Source organism: Apteryx mantelli, chromosome 7, assembly GCF_036417845.1.
Source record: "Apteryx mantelli isolate bAptMan1 chromosome 7, bAptMan1.hap1, whole genome shotgun sequence".
Taxonomy (NCBI): Eukaryota; Metazoa; Chordata; class Aves; order Apterygiformes; family Apterygidae; genus Apteryx; species Apteryx mantelli.
Window position 1 is genome coordinate 26,413,859 of NC_089984.1, and position 18,707 is coordinate 26,432,565.

General features: G+C 35.9%; 1 protein-coding gene across 2 annotated transcripts in view; it reads left to right on the forward strand.

Annotated features, from left to right (window-relative positions):
* MYOF (myoferlin) overlaps nt 1-18,707 on the forward strand; it is a 76,254-nt gene that overhangs the window by 19,450 nt on the left and 38,097 nt on the right. The window contains exons 5-17 of one of the 2 annotated variants that reach the window (XM_013951142.2): nt 1-85; nt 4,372-4,526; nt 5,112-5,300; nt 6,722-6,784; nt 6,894-6,944; nt 8,525-8,555; nt 9,040-9,155; nt 10,380-10,506; nt 11,771-11,874; nt 12,830-12,898; nt 12,993-13,036; nt 13,909-13,991; nt 16,218-16,256. In XM_013951142.2, the coding sequence (XP_013806596.2) occupies nt 1-85; nt 4,372-4,526; nt 5,112-5,300; nt 6,722-6,784; nt 6,894-6,944; nt 8,525-8,555; nt 9,040-9,155; nt 10,380-10,506; nt 11,771-11,874; nt 12,830-12,898; nt 12,993-13,036; nt 13,909-13,991; nt 16,218-16,256 (1,156 nt within the window). The remainder of the gene's footprint in view (nt 86-4,371; nt 4,527-5,111; nt 5,301-6,721; nt 6,785-6,893; nt 6,945-8,524; nt 8,556-9,039; nt 9,156-10,379; nt 10,507-11,770; nt 11,875-12,829; nt 12,899-12,992; nt 13,037-13,908; nt 13,992-16,217; nt 16,257-18,707) is intronic. The other variant, XM_013951144.2, reaches the window with a different exon arrangement.

Genomic DNA, 18,707 nt, shown 5'->3' on the forward strand with positions numbered 1-18,707 from the left:
GCAACAATTGATTTGGTAGTAGGATATGAGCCACCAGCTGGACCTGCAAATCCAAATGATCCAGGAGGAACCAATACACAAGAAGGTATTTCAGTCTTTTCTCAAAACATTGTTGTTAAAAGATCATGGAGATAAGGCAATAAAATGATTAAACAGAATTGTTCATAGAAAAAAATTAACCAGAAGTAAGCATGTCAAGATCGTCTAATACTAATTAAAAAAAAAGTTACAAATGGTTCAGAACTGCAGTTAGGAAAATTTGCATTTCCAGACATGAAATGTTTTTTCTAACATCATTGTCTTCTGTGAAACCAGGTTACAAAAGAATAATGCTGCTTAAAGCTTTTCAAAGGGCTTTTGTTTAAGAAAGTTTTTTGAGTGCTCAAATAGATAGCAGTTAACTGCTGTAACACCATAGGGCTAACCAAAAAAACCTGGGAAATCATATTTTGGGGGGAAAAATAGATTCTGTAATGTTCAATGTCAAGGAGTTTTAGGAAGACCTTTTCTTAAAGCATTAAACTGTTTTCCACAGAATATTCAAGTTATTGAAAGACAATATTGTGTGTTATGTTAGGCTTGACATTTGACTGACCCAAATGATTATTGTAATCAGTGGGGAATATTCTTTGGTCTCTGTATTTCATTTTAACCAGGCTTTTCCTGAGAATGTTTTTGAGATTTTCCATTTTTACAGACTCATCAGAAAAATGTTAAGTAACAGAAAGTTTCTGCAGTTGACAGACAAATTATTACCCTAATATCCAGGATGTATCTTGTTTAGAAAGAAGTAAATTTAATAGATGTTGTATGCTTGGGGGGAGCAGTAGCAGCTATAAAACAATCCTTCAAAGTTTTGAGAAGATTTGCATTCTATTTTAAGGTTTATGCTTGGTTTCAGTATGGTTAGCATTAAAAAAAACCTTTCCATTTTCTCTATAACTAAAGTCAAGCAGTAAAATAAAGGGATTTTCACATTTCCTCAGTAGGAACTGAGGTACTTGTAACAACAATGAAAGGTTACCTTTTTTCAATAAAATAGAGCATATAAAGCTCATGCTGTAAAGAGTGCACATTAATTTATCTGATGTGCTTTAGACCGTTTCATATGGCAACAAAGCCATGAACGTTCTTTTCTGATTTAATGATTCTTATCCAGCATTTGCTGTTTATGTGGGCAGTTTTACCTTTTTAATCTCAATCAACCTTATTACAATAATGTATTATAATTCTCCATCCTAGCTGTTAATTTCTGGTGTCACAATCAGATTGTGCTCAATGCCTTCAGGGTCAATATCTTATTAGGATTGTATATACTAGTCTTTGTAACGGGAAAAAGTCAATACCTGTGTTGGTTTGTGTGATGTTCATAATTACAGAAGGAGTAAATGAGTTCTACATTCAGAATAATGTTTGGAGATCACGTGTGTGACTCCCACTGTATAAGCTGCGTAGCTAATTTCAAATTTAGGGTTCAGCAGTCCATCACAAGTATTTTATTTAATTTTGTGAAATGACAAGTATTCTTTGTTCAGAGGAAATAATTGTATAGCATGGGACACAGAAAAACAACATAGCCCTGTCCAGAACGCTTTCTCCAATATTAAAGATTTCTGCATATTGAGGTGCCCTAGAATCCCAGGCTTGTTAGAAATTTTAACAATACAAGTATTAGAGGTGATAAAAGAAGTTTGAACAAATTAATCGAATCTACTATTTGTTGGGCAAAATCTTAGCTTGTCAGTGCAGGTACGGAGAGCTTCTTGGAAATAGAATCCATATGGGTGTGATTCTCCTGGAAACAGCAGAATGCAGGAGAGAGATAGCAGGCACACAGTCTTGCTGAGTGCATGGCCGGTGGATCTGGAGGAGTAGGGGTGGTAGCTCAATGAGATTTGGGAAGCCTGAAAGATTCACTGTTATCATGATCATTCAATTTAATCTGTCTCAATTGCTCTCCCATGGTTATTAAACTGTTGTGGGGGAAAAATGGCAAATAACCCTCACGCTCCAAAATTTGCAGTTTAATTCTGGATCAGTTCAAGGCCTTAACGTTGCACAGAATATTCTGGTAGCCTCCAAGGAAATACGGAATTATACCTGCTGACTGTTTTGGTATTAACATTGGTGTTGGAATATAGTGCTGTAGATCTCCAAGTTTTTGTTCAATTTCAATTAAATAATACGCTGCATACTTTCCTGTTTACTGGAGCTTGTAGATAAGCAGCTTTGAATGATCTATTAATCTCTGGTTTTGCTAGTATTATTACTTAAATGATTGCTTTCAGTTTGGTTGCTTCTGGAAGGTATCTGCAAATAAGAGCGCAAGTCTTCAGAAAAGCCAAGCAAAAGCTTGCATCTTGGCTTAAGGAAGAAGACAGATTAGTGAAATCCCACATCCCTCTGGACTTCCAGTAGACACAACGTCTTTGGTGGTGTAAAGATGTATATTTTGTATATAAAATATAACCTTTAATATTAGCTTTACACCCTGCCTGAATTCTGTCAGCTCTTACCTTTTGTGGTTAGCCATTACTTTCTAGGCCCTGGTGTTCCTCACCTGCTGAGTCAGAGAGTGACATTCTGAAGTCTGCCTGTATCTGAAGCTCACTGCTAGTATCTGATGTTCAGTTCTTACGAATTATGGCACTTAATATTGTGTTCTGAAGCTTCTCCAAAACTTTAGCCTCTTGGTGTCATTGTCTGTTGATTCAGAAGCAGTGATAAGGATTTAATACATTGGTAAGTGAGTTTCATGCGGAAGACGTACTGAAAGACGAAGGCGTAGCTTCTTCTCAAGGTTGCAGAAACCTGTTACGCCTGTTTACCTCAAGGGATGTTACACCTGCACATTGCATTGTAATGAGTAAATCAGTTTGGCCGTTATTTGCTGAGAGAGAATAACGTAGCAAGCAAAAAATTGAAGTGAGAGTCTCCTGGGGTGAAATTTTAATTCCACTTGAGTTCAATGGGAGGTGTCACTTGGGGAGTGGAGGAATAGGTAATGCAAACACAAAAGCTGTGTGTTAAATTACTAAACTTCAAAATAATTGTATAGAAATGTGAACCTGAACACTAAAAATGCAAATTGATTTATATAAGATTATTTTGGTAGTTCTTTAAAAATGTACTTATACTATATACTTAATTATAAGATAATATAGATAAAGTAAAACATGGCAGGCTTTTGCCTGGTATGCAGCAAATCTGCATGAAAATTTTTCAGTACAAATTAGCAAACACGCCTTTGTTAATTATTTTAGATACCTATTTCCAATGAAGTGAAATTACCTCCCCAGTTGAGACTGCTGCAGTTCAATTTCAGACATAAAATATCAAGTGCTAAGTCAGGGTGTGTAATCAGTCAGTTGCATGAATCCATCAGGGGAGGTGGATTCTGAAAGATTTTGCAGAGGTGGGGGCTCATGGTTATGATATATAGAGGTATTTAATGTATAGTATGTCAATCTGTGCTTTTATGCATCTTCTGTAAGGATCACTGAGGACTTGATTGCACAAAGTGAACAGCATTCTGTGTTGGCAAACCAATTCATAAAGTTAATGAACATTCTTTGATTTTATTAAGGCTAAACGCTAGAGAGACAACTTGTTCTTTTTGTAGATTTTACCATACTTACTGTCCTTTAATTAAGAAAAGAAACTAGAAATGCGAGGGAGTGACACACTTCTGTGGTCTAGATATTTATGGATCTGTTTTGCAATACTGGAATTTCATTGTATGATCCAGTATTGTAGTGTCTGCTGGTATTAGAACAGTCTTCTACGGTAGTATTGTGATTTTAGAACTGACTTTCAGGAGGCTTACTAGGACACTTCCCCTAATTTTGCAGTTAAATGTGATTCAGAATTTTATTTTAGATGTAATGGTAGTAGCCCCCTCCCCCAAAACCCTAAATGTTTTCATGTCCTTTTAGGAAAAAGATCCTGAAGTAAAAACCACTACGATGCTAGGGCTCAGTGCTGCTGCTTGGAAACTAGCTTCCACTGGAATAAAATCAGTCACTTCTGGTGTATTGTGAGTGAGTCAGTGATGATTATAGCTGAATTGTACTTTGCTACAACTTCAGTTGGTTGGTTCAAGAGAATGTATGCAAACTATCTTAGATACTCTGCACCTGGAGAGGGACAGGTCTAACAATTATTTTGGTTAGGATATAAATTTGTTCGAAGTACGCCAAAGTGGCTAGCTTTCAAAAGGAGTTGGAAGCGTGTGATTAGCAAAAATAGTTGTTAAAATGAAGTAGTAATACAGTTTTAGTGCAACTCTTGGATATCAGGCTCTTATTCCTGTAACTTTGACATCAAGTTGTGCTATTCATTTATTAACTGCATTGCTTTTTACTGTATCAGATGGAGAAGAGGATGGAGGTTTTGAGGATGATATGGATGGTCCAGTTGGTGGACCATCAGTTTCAAGTGGCACAAAGGAAACCCAGCTAGCTAGGCGCATCACCAAAGGAAAGAAAACACGAAGAATCCTTTCTAATAAACCGCAAGATTTCCAGGTAGCAGAGTTATTAAATATTGCATGTTGCCTTTTTCTGCTTGGCATGACATCACTCCCTTCCCGTATTTTGAGAATAATTTAATGTCAAATAATGCAAAGTTAACATGCTGTAGAGACAATTAGCCTCTCGATTGATTGAAAGCCCATGTTTCAAAAGTATTTTTCAAATTTGCCTATCATTACAGAGATGTCCAGAAATTTGGACCAAAATTGGTCCAGAATTTGAGGACCAAAAGTTTTGTACAGCTCTGACTGAAATTTAGATGAACGTTATTTAGTGTATGGCTGTATGGACTTCAAACTACAATAACAGCTTTAAAAATAAGTGATAAAAGCAAGTAAAAAGCTTTACTGAAAGAATTGTCCCCAACTTGTCTTGTAAAATTCAAGTAAAATTATAGTTAGTATCATAGTTAAGGTTTGAAATGACTGCTAAGCCCAAGTCTGCCAGTTACTTCAAGGTGTTGGCTAACATTTTTGGGTGGTACAGTGAGAAATTGTGAACAGGATAATAGATAGCATAAGGCATAAGTTAATAACACAAATGTTTGTGGGTTTTTTGTTTTTGTTTTTTCTTTTCCAGATTCGTGTTAGGGTCATCGAAGGTCGTCAGTTGCCTGGAAATAACATAAAACCAGTAGTGAAAGTTCATGTTTGTGGTCAGACACACAGAACAAGAATCAAAAGGGGAAACAACCCATATTTTGATGAGGTGAGGGGTGAAAGAGCACACGTAGCTGATATTTTAATGCTCTCAAATGAAGAAAAACAGGTTATTACAGCTTTCATTATGGTTAATGAATAAAAATTTGCCAACAGTTAAAGGCTAATTCTGACTAGTACACATTTCCCAGTTGGGTCCCTTTCTCTGTGTATTCACATCACTAAACACAACTTCACTGTTGTCCAAGTTGCTGGCAGTCTCAGCAGATAAAACTGTCTAGGAGAAAGTTAAACTTCAGCTGAGATGTATGGAACACATACCTTGACCCTGTTGGCCATGTGATATAGTAACAATTTTGAATAGTTGTGTGCAGGTTATAAAATCAGAGAAAAATGAGTTAGGAATCACTGTGGACCTCTACAGTGTCTCCAGCTTGGCTTTCAATGCAATTCTTTTGGTCAGGAAGACTGCCACACAGAATCTGGAAATGCCATTGCCTTATTACACATAATTGGTGAAAGCACAGCTAGGTTTCTTCCTCCAGCCCGGGATCTATACTTCAGACAAACTGAAAAGCAATTCAAAGCAGCGTAAGGGGCACATAAGTGATCCCAGGTCTGGAAGACTAAACCTAATGTTACAAAGCTTAAGCAGTTTAAGTTTCTCAGTTTATTGGAGAGAATGCTGAAGGATAACTCTCGTTGCCTGGACACGTGTGGAGAATTCGGAAGATTTTGGAATTGGTAGCAAGGGTGTTTTCAGTCATGCAGGCAAAAACAAAGTTATGAAAGTGTGAGACTTGAACTAAACTGTAGTTAGTAGTCAAGTAAGCAGTGGTTGAAAACAGGGAATGGAGAAAGTCAGTTGTACCTTGCATTTAGTCAGTTCCTAGTCAGTCTCAGTATCCGGACTAGGCTAACAAGGGAATAGGACCGACCCTGTCTGTGTACTCTTCCCTCTTGTCAAATAAAGTAGTAACTGGGATGTGGCTGGGCTTAAAGACCAAACCTAGTGAAGCATATAAAGTACTGTAAGTAAAGCAAATATATTACTAAATATTATGTTCATGCTGTCAAAATATCGGTTTTTTGAAATCATAAAAATCACTATTACCATTGGCACTAAATGAGACCTTTTCAATAGCTACAACAGAGCTAGACCAGGATTGAATATCCTGTAGAATGAACAGCCTTTACAAATCCAGAAGTTTTTCCCCTGAGGAAAATGTGAAGTGCAGAGCAAGGGCAGTGCTGAAAGTTTGCGGCCCAACTATATCTACTATATCTGTTCAAAGGAAAGTTGTGACATTCTGTCTTTTGTCTATGTTGTACTAAACTTCTTTACTAAGTTTAGCTATTAATTATATGCTAAATTGTCATATCCAGCATTCAGCAAGGAGAGAGACTAAAAGTATTGTAGCAGGCATGCCTCACAAGCCTCTTAAAATAATGTTTTCAGATTTTCTTTCCAGTGAAAGAATGAGTTTGAGTTTGTCATTTTGAGACTTTTTTTTGTTTTTACAATAACAGATATTTTTCTACAATGTCCACATGACTCCTTCAGAGTTGCTCGATGAAACAGTTAGCATTCGGGTAAGAAAAAAATGGTTCATGTTTAAAAAAAAAAGGCTGCTGAATGCCTATTACATTGTCTGACCATTTCACTATGAAGTTTAGGAACATTCCTGTTCTTTCATTTTAGGTGTATGATTCTCATTCTCTACGAGCAGACTGTCTAATGGGAGAATTTAAGGTGGGTGCAAACCAACTTTCATATCTTGACTAAATTAAGGAAAATGAGAGAAAATTTTAAAGTATTTGTTTTAAGTATTTAAAGTACTGCTTTAGCATGGAGCTGAAGAATTACCTAATCGTGTTTTACTTGTAATGCTAGGGATCACTAGCTCTTACCAGTAGTAAACAGTTTTCTTATTTGAGTAGAAAATTATTGTTAATGCAAATCTGTTTTATACAACAAGTTCTCTAACTTTGATCCAAGAAAAAAAAAATTTCAAAAGGTAAAATTTCTCACTTGAAAGGTAGCAGGGTGTTTATTTGGTATGAGGTAGCACTTAAAAAGAGAATTTTATTAGACTGCTATTAGGCAGAACAGTGATGTGTATGGCAGAATGAAGATACAGTCTCAAATGATGTGGGAAAGTGTTCCTTTGGTCAGAAGTTTGTTAGGTAAAAGAGATTATGGAGAAGTCTCTTAGCTAAAGTAATTTTTGTAGTTCTGATTATATCAGTAATATTGTCATGATTTATTTATATTTGTTAATGTTAATACTGGGAGGTAAGCACCTGCCTATTGAAGGTATTTATACCTAAAGGAATACAGACAGAGCATTCGTGTGACAGTTGTAATGGCTTCCGAGATGCCCTATCACTCTCAATATCAGTGTTGGCTCTATTTTGTGTTTGCTTACTGTTTACTGTGTAAATTCAGTAGGTCTCTGGACCTGTTTTTCACAAAATCATGTATGTGTGGGCGAGAGCTCTTCTGTAAATGAAACTGTTTCTACCACAAATCGGGTTGCTTTTCCTCCTTGCTGCTTACTCTTGATGTACTTTCTAGTGAATCAGATAACGTTATATTGCTCTGTGGAGGACAGGCAGGTGACAGCATCTCAGCTGTTTTCCATTCCTGCAGGCACACATTCCAGGAGAAAACCCCAAGAGTAACTCTGTCTAGAAAATGACCCTTTCAGCCTTTATCTGCAAGGAACGGTAGCCCCAGTTGCCATGAGCAAACATATTTACCTTCCTGAACATGTTCGAAATCTGATAGAGTTAACCCAGTAGGGGTATGTGTGCAAGCTTGCCCAGGTTTGACGCAATTGGAGAAAAAAATCCCTGATCATCTTTATAAAAGAAAAAAGAAACTACTCATTAAAAAAAAATCTTAATTTCTGCAACTGAAGAATGAGATGTTGAGCAGGAAGCAGGAGCAAAAGATATCTGAAAGGCCTGTGTGTACATAAAATAATGGGGGACATACGGAATTCAAGAAGCAGTAAGTTGGCCCTGTCCTCTGTCTCTGCTAAATGGAAAAGCTGGGGATCTGAGAAAAGAAGGAAGTAACTACAGCTGTTAGTTTGAATGCATAATTTATTCCATTTTCTTCTTAGCTGCTGTAACCATACAGAATCCCTCATTGTTGAATGTAAGGCATTTTCTCTTTCTCGTCCCAAGAATATGCCTTGCAAACTTTCTCTTGTTTGTGACAACAAACCAATGTGATAATATTCATGAAAAACTTGAGGGGAATTGGCCTAGCATTTTTCTGTTTTGATGTTTCTTCAGAGCTAATGTTTTTGATTTTTATTTCAGATTGACATTGGCTATGTTTATGATGAGCCTGGTAAGTAACAGCTACTTCAGAGCTTCTTTCCTAGCTTGAAACTTGGTGAAATGTTTTTACTATAATTTCTAAAGTTGAAAAAGAAAGTTACATGGAAAGTTAATTGAGGTTTCTGCTTCAAGTATTCATTATAAAGGTCTATGAGTATATAACTTCTTCCAGTGGTTCCCAGATGAAGCACCTAAAATTTGGATATTAGTTTGGGTATGAAAGACTTTTTCATATTTAGTTTCTTCTTTGTAAATAATGCAAAAACATTTGATAATTGTGCTTCTGAATTAGTATACCACTTAATGTTTTAACACTGCTAGATTTCTTGTTTTTAATGGAGCTGTTGAGACCTCTCTAGGGCAGGATGATAAATTTTTAAAATAATTAGTTTTAGGATAGTGTGCGTGTTTTTGGAACAGTTGGCTATGATTTTATGACTTCTTCCTTTTTATAATGGATATTACGGTTGAGGTTTTTGTTTGTTTCATTTTAGGCCATGCAGTCATGAGAAAATGGCTTTTGCTGAGTGATCCTGAAGATACAAATTCAGGAGCTAAAGGCTATATGAAAGTCAGCATGTTTGTTCTGGGAACTGGGGATGAGCCACCAGTAAGTTTGATTTATATTTTTTTCTTCTATTTTTCCTGGATATTTATTCATGTACCTCCCCAACATTTAATCAATAGTATATTATTCACTCTGTGAGCAGCATGTGGAAGTAAGGCAAGATTTACAAGTCATTTCAAGGTACGAAGTGACTAACCCCAAACCTTTTGGGGTTACCTTGTGCAATGAACCACCTCTGGACCAGCTCTGGTTATGTTGATCTACCACTTGTAGATACTTCTCCAGATCCTGAAAGAAGTAGAGATGCGTTAGCCTGGTTGCTGCATACAAGCTAATATGTAATTCTCCTTAACATAGTTAATCACACTGGGCAACATATTGATACTAGTCTGAGTTCCAGGACTAACTCGAGAATCTCTCATCTACTGCATGATGTAGATAAGCCTGTAAAGAAGCCTGATTACCAGAAAGCTCTGAATACTTGCCAGGTGAAAATCAGGCCCATTTATCAATATGCATCAAATTACAGATTAGGCACCAGTAATTTGTTGCGTATGAAAGTAGTAGTAACTTTTAACAATCTAGTCCTTAACTCTTTGCTGTCCTGACAGGTAAAAACAGGCTCTCTTTTCTTGTGACTTTTTTTTTTCACTTGACCATTTTCTTTAGTTTCAGTTCTGCCATTCTTCCCACCTGAGGTTTTCGTATAGTGCTGCTCCTTAGTTCCACGTAATATGGTCCAAAGGAACCTAGAATGTCTCTGCCTTGTACTATATAACTCTTCCTTTCTGTCCTCATGATTCTTGAAATCACAAGGATATTTATGGTTACTTATGGTGAAATTTTTGATTTCCTATTTATTTTTAAAGGAGGAAGCAGTAAGTTCTGGTAAATTATGTCAGAGGGGTGTGCGTTTTCTATTTACAGTAATATGCTTTACCACAATACTTATCTTGAGATGGATATGGAAATTGCAAGAAGTTGCCATTCTATGAGTGCTAAAATCATCATCACCAGATGATGATTTTAAAAGTGTGATTAAAATAGACTCCTGTAATTAACTGCTTTAGAGATAAAATGTAAATAAAATAGTTTAGGTAGAATTAATTTTTATGGTTTTATAATATGATAAAATCTCATTCTTTACAGTGAAAGTGACAACAATCTTCTATATAAAGGATATTGTGGGCACTAGTTTAACTAAGTACCTTAATTTCGTACATTACTCTCTGCCTTTCTTTTATATACCAATGTATCTCCCAACAGGTTGAAAAAAGAGAAAGAGATAATGAAAGCGATGATGTGGAAAGCAATCTATTATTACCAGCTGGAATTGCACTGCGATGGGTCACTTTCCTTCTCAAAATCTACAGAGCTGAGGATATTCCTCAAAGTACATGGCTCTTACTACTTGTAGATTACTGTATTTGATTACCATTAGAAATATCTGTGCTAGCTATTCAGAAACACACCGTGAGCATAAAATATCTTGAGTCAATGTATGCTTTACATTGTAATTTGAGCCAATAATTCTGTGACGGCTTAAGCAGTCCGTTTCAAGTCCTTTGGTAGTACTCAGCAAGCCTGCTTAACTCTTGTAATGAATAATTTAATGTGTTACCCATTAGTTAGATTAGTAATGTTCGTCTTTTCTTGCTGAGTGGGCCATGGAGTTTCCAGTAGCCAGGAAAGGTCCTCTTCATCAGCCCTTTTCCAGTCACATAACTTGCATGCATGTAATTTGCATTCAGGTAGAGTCGGTCTGCAAATGTGCTTCATGTGCTGTACATGTGTAGCTCAAGCATACAGTGCACGTGTCCATTTCTATCACACAGCTGGTTCCCTGCAGCCCTCTTTTCCCATGCCATTTAGATACTAGTAGATAAATAGTACTGCTGGTGGCAGCCTGCACCTGACCATTCCCTTCCCAGCAATCCATTAGTTCTTCTTCATAGGCACAACTATTCACAGTGGGGGAAAGGCCATAGGACTGCAAAAAAATGGGCAGCGGGCTGCTGCGATGGCTGAGGCAGTTTGTATCACCTGCAGCCTGCTCCTAAATGGCTTTCAGGAAACATGGTGAGCAGGAACTGGCTGAATCCTAGAAAGCTGCACACACTTTGTGGACTATTAAGTTGAGCACTATAGACTTAAAGTAAACAGCCCTAGTGGGCAGGGGAGGTTGTAAGCTGTTTGACTTTAATTTGGTGAGTTTTCGCTTGTGTCAGCCTCATATTACTGAGACAAAAGCCACTCGTTTCGTTATATACTGCATGCATTTTCTGCTAGCAGAACATATGTGGCTTTTTATCCCTTCTCACCATGGTTTCTCACCTGTATCTGTGGTAAAAAATGACCATGTCTAATGGTACTTGCTTGCAATCTTTCAAATACTTACAGATGCAGTCTTTCCTCTAAGTTCAGGACCGCATCAGCACTCCTTATGATGTTTCAAGAATTTTTATTCTTCAAATTGCTCTGAAGTCTAAGTTCTCCATTTTCACCAACAAATGTTTACTCTTCAGAACTTTGTTCAGATTAGACTTTACCCTACTTAGATCTATAAACTGGTTGATTTCAGTGGGATTGCTATGGCATGTTTAGGCTGGGGGGAAAAAGGCATAACCATTAATATCTGCTTTGTAACTTCTCTCCAGTGGATGATGCTTTTGCACAGACTGTCAAGGAAATATTTGGAGGAGAAGCAGACAAGAAAAACCTGGTAGATCCATTTGTGGAAGTTTCTTTTGCTGGAAAAAAGGTAATTTAGTAAATATCTGAACTTTTGCATTCTGATCATATGCCTGAGAACAGAATTCATATGCCAACATTCATTTTTAAGCTTGCTGAAATTATGGAAATATAAAAGTATTAGCCCTAAAGCTCATTCAATAAGATGAGAACAAAGTATAATGTACAGTAGAATGGGTGTAAAGCTTGGGCTAGTGACTAATAAAAGGAATCTCTGACCAAAGGCTAGGAAATGGTGTGTGCCAGATTCCTTACCTACTGGTTGTTCCTGATCACTTTATGTAACTGATGGTGCAGATCTTTCTGGACAGATTAACAGCATTTGTACATTTTATGTCTAATACATACTTCAGAATAATGCCAAATATGAGCAGAAGTCCAGCTGCGCGTCCTACATGCATAGCTGGCCTTTTTTTTTTTTTTAATAAGAAAAATATCAGTCCCTTATTATGTTATACAGTCAGGTCAGTGCTGCTTGTAAGCATAGGGGTTCTTCAGTGCACATTATCAACAAAGAATACAGACTCTCCCATAGAGGACATCCTTCATCCACTCTAAAATCTGCATACAGTAACCTGGAATGCAGTCACTCCTTTGTCTTGTTTTCTTCCTGTGATACAAGAGATCAATTACTGCTAATATGAAAGCTCCTTATTTGTAGCTAGTGGAAATAACAAGTTTTTTTCCCTGTAAGGTAATTCCAGTCTCGGTTTAAACACTGGCTCAGAATTTTCTTTTGCCTTCAATAGTCATTATTGTAGCATGTGCAAATCAGTTTAGCAGTATTACTGATTTAATGGTTCACTGAAGCATAAAAATCTCAAGATTCATCATTAGCTACTGCCTTCAGCGATATATCATTTGATTGAACAAAATGTAACTTATCCTAAACTAGTAGCTAGTACCTGCTTTTTTTGTCTGTTTGATCTTTGATGTGCTATGTAATGGGTTTCATTTTTTTGCAGGTTTGCACACATATAATTGAGAAAAATGCTAATCCAGAGTGGAATCAAATTATTTATCTTCAAATCAAGGTCAGATTTTTTTTCTCATTTCTCTTTAAAAAAAAAAGAAGAAGAAGAAGCAAAATAAGTAATCGGTCATTGTATTTTCATTGCTTTTATCCAGTTTCCCTCGATGTGTGAGAAAATAAAGCTAGCAGTTGTTGATTGGTGAGTTATGTCTTTTGATCAAAGCACTTAGACAAGATAAAATTATATTAAGTGGAGTAAAGCCTGGTTCTGCAAAAGTCATAGGTATTTTTAGTCTTGATCTATGAGAGTATTCAAGCAAGTGTTTAAGTATCTCCCTTCAGTAGGTATGACTTCTTTACAAGAGGCCTGATTAGTGTAACATGGGAGTGTTGTTAATTTTGTGCAGTTAGCATTGAGCGCTAAAGCTATTTAGGTGATAGTGTAGAATAATGTTCCTAATACTTGTATTTTTCAATTTGCTTTCCTAGTTTTGTGCCCACTAATTCATCAATATTTAAGAATATATTTGAATCCCACTGTATTTTCAAATAAAACTTGAATGACTTCTTCTACAAATACTTGTCTTGCTCTTACCAGCAGCGTCTCCTAAATTAATGTAATGTTGAAAACTATTCAGTACATAAGTCTATTTAAAATTCTGTTTTATATGGTTCAAATACTAGTATGCTACAGGTTCTGAAGGCCTGATTGTGCTTATTAGGCATAGTACTGGGGAGAAGGCAGAACGTATTGCAGGGTTCTATATTGCACATTCCTGACTGCATCTCCTCCCGAGAGATGCAGCTGATGCTCTTCAGCAGAGCTTCTAGGTTGGAGACTGAAATTCTACCAATCTTTTACATGCGTTTTTCGGTAGTTAGGTGACTTCCTCATGATACAACCCACTTTTGTAACTAGACATCATCTTCTATGTTAGCAATTGTAAAACATTCCAGGTGATATAAAATGTGAAAAGACGGACTCTCTTGAGTGTTGGTAGCCATTTGCATCTTGTTTCTTTGTAGGATGGCCAGCATTCTCTTTTAAAAGCAATCTTTCTTCTTTTATAGGGATCGTCTTACAAAAAATGATGTGGTAGGAACAACATATTTAAGTCTCTCCAAAATTGCTTCTTCTGGAGGAGAAGTTGAAGGTAATTGATTCAGCAGTATGTAACTTAGTGTTTTCTGCTGTGTTGTGAGGAATAGCAAGGATTGGTGCTCTAGAAAAGTACGTTTTGCTATAGTTCCTCAATTCTGTGGCAAAAAGATCATTGGCAGTGTTTTCAAAGTGATACTCTCAGAAAACATAATGTACTTTGAGAAGTCCCACAGTATTAAAATCTTAACATTTAAATTACATTATCACTGAATTAGCAATAACTAATTAAAAATAATGTTCTGTTATGTATTTAAAAAGTTAAGCAGTTAAATTTGTAAGTCACTTCTTTCCCAAATTCAGAGAACTGTGATATTGCAGTGTGTCATACGAGTAAGATACGTAAATTTACTAAGATTCTTAGTAAGACATATCAGTTTGGAACAATTTGGAGGTCACTGTTTCAGAATCACTACATCTTTGAGCACTAGTAGACAAGACTTCTTTTGCCACCTTATGAATGTGTCTGTTTTTTCTCTGGGGAGAGAACCTAAAAGCAGGGGAATGTTCCTAAGTAGTTAGCCTGCAGGAACTATATAGAAACACTACAGCGTTTCCCATATATGCTCTCTAAATATGCTTATGAAAAAATGGCATTTCCTCTATACAACTAAACAGCTTTCAGATGCTGGGGAAACTTGGATCAATCACTGCTTTGATCAGTAGCTTACAAGAAATGGGCACTGCATGTCATTGCATGAGTGCTCCGAATTACTACCCAGTAACGCTTATTTTGATCATTTCAATGAATTATGTTTTTAAGGAAAAACTAAAAAGCTAAACTGATTCTAACTACAAGAAAACAAATTTAGTTAGGCAGGATATCAACTTCCTAAGATATTTTCCCTATCGGAAAGTATCTTCGTAATAAAACTCTTTACAATATCATAAAAAGCATTTTTCTTCCAGCATTACCAACAATACAAAATAAAGATTAATTTCCACCTACATATAATTATAATATTATATTGTGAATGCTTTTATTGATAATTTCTTTGTGATCTACATCTATAATCTCACCTTCTTTTTATAGAAGGATCTGTCATATAATTGAACCAGCTCCATGCCACGGATCCTGTGTTGCTTTGCCAGAAAAAACGTTTTATCTTTTTATGAACATTGTATGGCATATCAGTTGTCCATAAAGAATCATACCAGTTCACAGTTAAGCGTGCTTACCATTTGACTCTCTACATTAGCTTGAGGGAAACTGGCTCAAAACTATTTCTATGATAAGAGTTCTAAGTATTTTTCTGTTTATTTTTGTGTTTATGAAAACTGTATGATATGTACTGTTGTCTGAGAACAGATCAATTTGTCTGTAATTTGGTAGCTGTGTCAGGAGTTTAAGAACAAAATTACATTGGCTTCAGTCCTGCACTGACTTGAGCAAGTATTTAAGTTCTTATCAGATGGAACTGTATTTTCAGTCAAGCAACGTAAACTTCAAGCTTATAACCCAGTCCTCTTAGAAGTACTGTTCCTTGCAACTCAGACTTTTGGCAAGCATTCCTTTCATATAACCCACACGCAACCAGAGGCAAAAGCAAGGATTACTGAAAAAGGTAATGGGAAATCAAAGCCTCTTGGCGTAGTTCAGCTCTGCAGAAATCCTTGTACTACCCACAAGTGTGTAACTTAACTGCTGCTGAATCACAGCTCATTTATACTTCAAACCCTGGCTCGTAGTAACTGAGATAATCTTACCCAGATTTCTATCACTAGTGAAGTACTGACATTGGAATAACCATTTCTATTTATGATCACAAATCTCTTTCCCTTGAGGTCAATGCCAGGCTTTGAACCCTGTTGTAGCTTCTAAGGGATTGGGAAACTGAACCAGTCTAATCGGCCTTTGGTAAATGAAGATACCTTAACGTGCTCTGAAGTGTTATGGTTTTCTTAAATGCTCTTAAGATTTAAAAATAGTTAATTTTAAAAATTAAATTTTATTTTGAAGGGAGGAGGACTGTACGAAGAAGTTGAAACAGCAGCATCAAAACAGTGTCTTTTATGTCAGCCTCAAGCTTTTTTTTTCTTCAGAATTTATACAAGAGTAGTACTGGTCTATTTTAATCAAAAGCAAAATTCTGGACCATGTGAACTTCATATATTCTCAGGCCTTCAACTTTATTTTCAAAGCAAATTGCTCTTTGATGTATTTGTTTTTAAAATGCTATTTTTTTCTTGTCATGTAACCTCTTCTTTTTTCATAATATAGAGTTTTCATCTTCGGGAACTGGGGCTTCATCATATGAAGGTTTACCTCTTGATTTGTTACTGATTTTGCTTTCCATTGCCCAAACTGAGAAAAATTGTCTAAGAAAACCCATTATCTTAAAAATACTATTTAAAAAAAAGCCTGAAAAACTGCACTATTATGATTAAAGAGTATTAAACACGACTGACCGTATAAAACAGTTTTGGCACTGGAACTGGCTTGAAAATATTTGCGTTTGGTGCTTCAGGCTGTGTTTTAGCGTTCAGCATGCAGTTGCTTCAGTTACAAAGCGCTCTAACCATGGCTTGCGGCCTTTAACTCGGCTGTGAGATCACAGCTGTGTGTGCTGCTGCAGAGCTCTGTAGAAGTAAATAACTGCCTAAAATAATGAGCGGCTGTTTTGCTTATGCTTAACTAGCTGTATAAATAAATTCAGAAAAATGAAATCTGATTCTGTTAGAACCTGGAGAGATGGCTTTTTAAAAAATTATCAGGGTTGAAATCTGTTTTTGACAGTTTTTATGGTGAACATTTATGTAGTGAGAAATAAATATGATTGGAGTGCAGTTGAAAGGTAACTTATTCATCCACCCAAATACTTTGTTTATTATCTTACTTTCTTAGTAAAGTAATACTAAGTTAAAGGCTGAAATAATTTTTGAGAATCACTTTCAGCAATATGTGATTGCTGAATGCACAGCAATGTGTTTTTTAAATGTAAACAATGGAAATTTAAATGTAAGCAAATTAAATATGACCAGTCTTCTTTAAATGACAGCTTTGGGAGGGTGGGTTTTTTTTTTTTTTTTTTTTTTTTAGATTTACACTTCTGTTTAACTTCTGTCAGTATGTAGTGAACATATTAATTCAACACAGGTCTGTACCTTAAATCTCGTCTGTATTTAGATGTAATAAGACCAGTTCAGTGTTAGAATTTAAAAAAATGTGGATGGTATCCCAACAACACTCTGTATCCTTTTTGATTCAAATTTTGATCTGGGTCCAATTCAGATTTTTTTAAAAAAAGTGATGAGAAAGGATCAAAGCACGAGACAGAGAACTACAAATCTTTATTTTATATTCTACAGATTTGAAACAATTTTATTTGTGTTGACAGGAAATTACATCAAGATATGACATTCATTTTTATTATCTATACGTATCACTCAGCAGTCATTGTGGCAAAGTCATTAGAAGGCTTACGCATGTATTTTCACTTTCCTATCTCAACCATCCTTTTCTGTGGTAAATGCATCCTCCTTTGTGCTGCAGATTGTCCTAAGTGAGCGCAAGGTGTAGAACCTGATTCTGATCTCTTTTACACCAGGATCGTTTGATCAAAGGTGAAAGCCAGGGTAGAGCAAGAAGAAGAATTCAGAGTCTTTTCTGTTGGCTCACGATTATGCAGGGTTTTTTTTCCTTGTGTTGCTTACCTTGTTCTGATTCTCTTTGCACTACTCATAATATTTATCAAACAATAGCTTTGGCATTATGTTAGAGCATGTATGATTGTTACTGAAAGTACAAATAACTTACCCCTAAGTCTAGATTTTAATTAGCTCTAAAAAGAGCTGTTACTTTTTAGTCATTTTCATTAGAATCTTATTTAGTCTAATAAATTTGCAAGGCATGTATACAAAAGCAAAAGACAGTAGTAGTAATATAACTAAGGATTCTATATATGCATGTTTGTACTTAAAAATACAACATCTTTCAAAAATGCAAAGTTAATATTAACAATAGAAATATCTTTTCAAGTTCTTAGATATCTTAAAAAGCAGTAGGTTTGGTGTGCAATTTCCTAGCTCAGATATTAAAACAGACAAAAATGTAAGTCTGTCTTATTAATTTTTTTAGCTAGACTGGTTAAGACATTGGCAAATTGTAAGTTTTTAGTTGTGGAGTAGAAATATTTTCATCAGAATTAACTGAGAATTAACCGAGCTTGCAGACTTCCAGTCTTGCATGAATTTTAGCTTACTGAAAAAGGAATTTGTAAGAAACTGCCAACGCGCTGTAGCAGTTGCAATTAGAGTCTGCAGTATTCTTCATGTTTTATCCCAAAGTATAACTGCAGGAAAAAAACCTAACAGTTGGAAGCAGCAGGGTTAACAATGCTGAACAGGAGCTTTTCCAGCTACTGTGTACATCTTCATTGTCGCTGTTTAGCTAGAATAACAGTAGCCTGTGCATTTAAGTGCATGTAAATGTTGTGTCTGATATTTGGATGGGGGCAGAAGATCTGTTTATTCTGTGGGTTTTTTTACTGCATGAAGTAGTATCTAGTAAGTATTTTACAACAAAGAAGATGATTAGGAACAAATGTAGTCACTGGTATAATTACTTATTCATTCATGTGGTATACCCAGAGAATAAGGTGTTCTTACTTTACATTTAAACCAAGTATAATAAGCACTAGATATTAGTTATTAGTGATGTTCATTTTTTTTTCTGGCTCTGAATGATAATTAACCAAGTTCTGATGGGGAT